General features: G+C 53.6%; 1 protein-coding gene across 1 annotated transcript in view; it reads right to left on the minus strand.

Moving 5' to 3' along the window:
* The window catches only part of FAM193A (family with sequence similarity 193 member A), an 82,291-nt gene extending 77,431 nt beyond the window's left edge, over window positions 1-4,860 (minus strand). Inside the window, exon 1 of the mRNA XM_040237674.1 lies at window positions 4,499-4,860. Within this exon, the coding sequence (XP_040093608.1) occupies window positions 4,499-4,726 (228 nt within the window). The 5' untranslated portion in view covers window positions 4,727-4,860. The remainder of the gene's footprint in view (window positions 1-4,498) is intronic.
* Between the last annotated feature and the right edge of the window lie 778 nt (window positions 4,861-5,638).

The raw sequence follows: 5,638 nt of genomic DNA on the forward strand, positions 1-5,638 counted from the left end.
ACACCCCCCCCGCCACCACTACACACCACTGCCCCTGCACACACCACCACCGCTAAGGCAACAACAGAGAATGCTCAGACTACAGCACAACTGCACTCATCTCACATGCTAGTGAAGTCATGCTCAAAATTCTCCAAGCCAGGCTTCAGCAATACGTGAACTGTGAACTCCCTGATGTTCAAGCTGGTTTTAGAAAAGGCAGAGGAACCAGAGATCAAATTGCCAACATCTGCCGGATCATGGAAAAAGCCAGAGTTCCAGAAAAACATCTATTTTTGCTTTATTGACTATGCCAAAGCCTTTGACTGTGTGGATCACAATGAACTGTGGAAAATTCTGAAAGAGATGGGAATACCAGACCACCTGACCTGCCTCTGCAGAAATCTGTATTCAGGTCAGGAAGCAACAGTTAGAACTGGACATGGAATAACAGACTGGTTCCAAATGGGAAAAGGAGTACGTCAAGGCTGTATATTGTCACCCTGCTTATTTAACTTATATGCAGAGTACATCGTGAGAAACGCTGGGCTGGAAGAAACACAAGCTGGAATCAAGATTGCCGGGAGAAATATTAATAACCTCAGATATGGAGATGACACCACCCTTATGGCAGAAAGTGAAGAGGAGCTAAAAAGCCTCTTGATGAAAGTTAAAGAAGAGAGTGAAAAAGTTGGCTTAAAGCTCAACATTCAGAAAACGAAGATCACGGCATCAGGTCCCATCACTTCATGGGAAATAGATGGGGAAACAGGGGAAACAGTGTCAGACTTTATTTTGGGGGGCTCCAAAATCACTGCAGATGGTGACTGCAGCCATGAAATTAAAAGATGCTTACTCCTTGGAAGAAAAGTTATGACCAACCTAGATAGCATATTCAAAAGCAGAGACATTACTTTGCTGACTAATGTCCATCTAGTCAAGGCTATGGTTTTTCCTGTGGTCATGTATGGATGTGAGAGTTGGACTGTGAAGAAGGCTGAGTGCCGAAGAATTGATGCTTTTGAACTGTGGTGTTGGAGAAGACTCTTGAGAGTCCCTTGGACTGCTAGGAGATCCAACCAGTCCATTCTGAAAGAGATCAACCCTGGGTATTCTTTGGAAGGAATGATGCTAAAGCTGAAACTCTAGTACTTTGGCCGCCTCACGCGAAGATTTGACTCATTGGAAAAGACTCTGATGCTGGGAGGGATTGGGGGCAGGTGGAGAAGGGGACAACCGAGGATGAGATGGCTGGATGGCATCACGGACTCGATGGACGTGAGTCTAAGTGAACTCCGGGAGTTGGTGATGGACAGGGAGGCCTGGCGTGCTGTGGTTCATGGGGTCGCAAAGAGTCGGACACGACTGAGTGACTGAACTGAACCGATGACGTGTACAGTCTACACATCAGCACTATACACACACCCCACTATATACACACACCCCCGCCACCACAATCTACACACCCCACCAACACTGTACATGCCTCTGACACTGCAGCAGCCGCCACCACCACACCCCCCAGCACTGAACAAACTCTCCAGAGAAGACCAGGAGCAGCAACACATCCCACGTCACTTTACGAGGCTCCAAAAGACACGCAAGACAAGACTCCTTCCAGGAGCCTCAATGAGGTTGACTCCCTTCACAGGCAGATGCCAGGTTCTCAACCAGACCGAAGCAAACCAGGCCAGTCAGGCGTACAAAGGCTGTCTGCAGAAAGACCTGCACAAGGACGCTCACAACAGCTCGACTCAGAACAGTCCAAGTCTGGAGATGACAGAAACACACATCAACGATAAACAGACCCACACAGCTGCAGCCTGTCTCTACAGCTCATGCGGTGAAAACAAGGAACACGCTACCGGCGCACACGCTCGGAGCAGTACACCAGGCGAAGCGGCACCCGCGGCGCCCTGGAGACAGCAGAGCCGTGGGGACAGAGGCCGCGCCAGGGGACGCCAGGGGCTGCGGGGGGGAGGGCCACCACCCAGGGAGCAAGGCGCCATCTGGGGGATCCGTGTCTTAACCGTGGTGAAGTGTTTACACAGCTGCATCAATCTCTCAAAGCCCAGGGAACTATACGTACACTTCAAGTGGGTGAGTTTTACTAGCTGTAAATTACGTCTCCCTGGGAAAAAGGAATGTTCGGCAGCCTTAAGCAGCTCGCACCCAGAAGCCCGCCACACAAAAGCAGCTGCAGGTTTAACCCTACGGACGCCGGTGACGTGACACCTCTGTGGCCCCGGGGACCACGTTTCTGATGAAGAGAGAAGCCTCATCTGTGTATGCACTGTCCAGGCAAAATGAGAGTCAGGAAACGACACTCATCCTGGAGAGACTTACGGGCCATGCCAGGACTTTCCACTTGCCTCCAAACCTGGACGGACATAGCAACTATTCTCCCAAAGCAGTCAGGCCGCTGCAGAGGAGTTGGACTGGAAACAGGAGCCAAGGACAGGAAAGCTTAGGGAGCAAAGAGAACACATGAGCTGGGGGAAGACTCAAGAATGCCCACTGGAAGTGAACAAAGAACAAACAAGGATCAGGAACGCTCAACAGACCTCCACCGAACAGCTGAGGGCAAACCTCGACAGCACATTCCAAAGCAGAGACGTCACTTTGCGGACAAAGGTCTGTATGGTCAAAGCTATGGTGTTTGCAGCAGTCACATATGGATGTGAGAGTCAGAACATAAAGAAGGCTGAGCGCGAAGGAATTCATGCTTTTGAACTGTGGTGCTGGAGAAGTTGGACTTGGCCCTTGGACTGCAAGGAGATCAAATCAGTCAATCCTAAAGGAAATCAATCCTGAATATTCATTGGAAGGACTGATGCTGAAGCTGAAGCTCTAATACTCTGGCCACCTGATGCGAAGGGCTGACTTGTTAGGAAAGACTGGTGCTGGGGAAGACTGAGGGCAAGAAGAGACGGACTGACAGCGATGAGATGGCTGGATGGCATCCCCGACTCAATGGACAGGAGTTTGTGCAGCTCCGGGAGATGGTGATGGACAGGGAGGCCTGGTGTGCTGCCGTCCATGGGGTTGCAGAGAGTCAGACACGACTGACTGAACAACTACAAAACTGGAAAAAGACCAAACACTTTAAGTGGACAAGAAAGGAAATGAGAGTGGAATAAGGTGGTGAAAGCATGAAGACCTGCAGGTGAAGGAGCGAGGACCGCCTGTGCCGCCCTCTCAGTCTCTCGTTCCATATCCGCTCGTTTCTTCACGCGCTCACCCACTCGTGTTGGTGCCCGAGATGCCTGAAGGGCGGAGCTGGTGATGGACGGGGAGGCCTGGTGCACTGCAGCCTCTGGGACACAACTGGGACTGAACTGACTAACCGAGCCCGGCTTCTGGTGAGAAAATACACAGAAAGAGCTGCCCTTTTGGAGCGTATATTCCAGTGAAGGAAAAAGACAAAGTGAGTACGTAAAATACACAGTACATTAGAAAGAAGTGCTGACAAGGGCAGAGCAGGAAAGAGGGTTGCGCGGGAGTCACACCAGTGAGAAGCCCACTTCTGTCCTGACAGCGACGGGGCTCTGAGCTGCGCCTGCGCCTGAGCTGGCGCTGCCTCCCGGGAAACCCTGAAACAGAAGCCACAGCCCAGCGGAGGGCGGGGAGGGGGCTTCCACCACGCGGCAGTGGGCCTGAGGGGGGGCTCAAGGGGGCCGCCGGCCTGGGGGCGGGAAGCAGGAGGGGGGGGGGGGGGGGGGGGGGGGCCTGCCACGGCCGCATGCAGGGGCAGGAGCAGAGACCACAGCTCAGAAACAGCCAGCAGGCGGGGACCAAAGGTACAGACGGCGAGAGCGCGGGGCCTCGCAAGGCTGCAAGGCAACTCCCTCCAGATCCCAAAGGACAGGTCTGAAAGCCCTTTCGGGACCCCATGGTGGTCCAGCGTCTAAGGCTCTGCCGGCCAGTGCAGGGGACACGGGTTTAATCCCTGGTCTGGGAAGGTCCAACACGCCACGGGGCAACTAAGCCCAATGAGCACCACCGCTCCAGAGCCTGTGCGCCCGCGAGCTTGTGCTCTGCGACGAGAAGAACCGCAGGGGGAGCCCGCAGCCAGCAGGCCCCTGCGCTCCACGCCAGACGGAGCCCAAGGGCAGCCGCCAAGACCCGGCACAGCCATGAATTGATTCAAGAAGAAAAAAACCAAAGCCCTTTCACAACCAGGGCCCACGAAGACGCTGTCTAGGCTGAAGATGCTGATGCTCTCAAGAAGGCTTCATTGAGCTGAGGCTTGAAAAGGGAGGGGGCAGAGTGGGGCGGGGAGCCTGGCCTGAGAACTGCGTCTGGGGGAGAAGTTCAGGCAAGTTACCAGCAACGGAATAGTCTAGAACTGAGCGCACACAAAGCCGCCTAGTTTTTCAACAAATTGTACCGCCAAAGAAATCCTGCGACCTGCCGTAAAACGCCGAGACCCGCCCTGTGGGCCGCCAAGCTCGCGGACGGGCCGGCCTGCAGGCAGCTCGGGAGGCGCCCGGCCAGGCGCAGCCCCGCAGGCACTCACCGCCGGCTGCTCGGGGCCGCCGTGGCGCTCGCCCTTCTCCACGGTCCGCCGGCAGTCGGGGCACACCCAGAGCGGCAGGTGCAGCGCGCTGCTGCCCTTGGGAGCCACGGACAGGGCCAGCTTGCTCGCGGTCTTCACGCCACTCTCTAAGAACGGAGAGTCTTTCCGCTCGCTTCTGCACAGAAGACAGTAATCCCCAGCAGGGTAGGGTGGTGTTCTATGATTCATGCCAAAATTAAAAGGAGTCTGGAACAGAAAAAAGAAAAACAAAGTGTTTTCAAAACATGAGCCACAAAGCCAGGGCCATTCACACCTTACAGCTCTCACACTCCAGTGCACGTGTCCACACTGAGAAACACCAAACCAGGACTCTGTCGAATGAAACTGCTGAGTGTTCTAGAAACTCATAATACATACCTCAAACAAAAGAGCGATACCATAAAGAACATCTAAGGAGGAGGCAGAAATCTGTCTTCACCCCTTCACCTAGCCTTCTGTGTCCCCCCCACATGCTAGGAAGCGTTAGCCTCAATTCAGACTGAGAAAGCACTAGGGCATTTTCTTTTTTCTTTTAACCATCAACAGAGTTCAGAGAATTCCCTGGAGGTCTAGTGGTTCGGACCCCTTGCTTTCACTGCTGAGGGCTTGGGTTGAGGACCTAAGATTCCACAGGCTGCTCAGTCCAGCCACAAACAGCAACAGAGGTCGAAGCCCCGGTTCTAGAGGTGTCTGCACTCAGGGCTCAAGGCTGGGGCGGCAATCTGGCTTGAGTGCACCGACAGAGCCAAGCCACCTCTGAGGCGGGCTGTCCAAGTTCAAGTCAAGATAAACATCTAGGAGCCTGACAGCAGCCACACATAAAAACATCCAAGCCCGGCCTCCCTCCAAGCTTGTCAGCAGTTATGAATTCAACTCCAGCCTCACTATCCACCTCCACTTTTCAAACAGGTCCTAAACTGAAGGGTGAGGGTGGGCAGGAGGAAGAGGAAAGATCATGATTCCAGATCCTCTCTACTATCAACCTCGCTATCAGAAAAATAAAATTAGCCATGAAAGACACAGACAGGCGCCCAGGTTTAAAACAGGCCTAAAGTCACCAGGTGAGCAAGTAGCAGACAAGGTTTTAATCCAAATCGGCAG

Source organism: Oryx dammah, unplaced genomic scaffold (genome assembly GCF_014754425.2).
Source record: "Oryx dammah isolate SB20612 unplaced genomic scaffold, SCBI_Odam_1.1 HiC_scaffold_3, whole genome shotgun sequence".
In the NCBI taxonomy this organism is placed as follows: Eukaryota; Metazoa; Chordata; class Mammalia; order Artiodactyla; family Bovidae; genus Oryx; species Oryx dammah.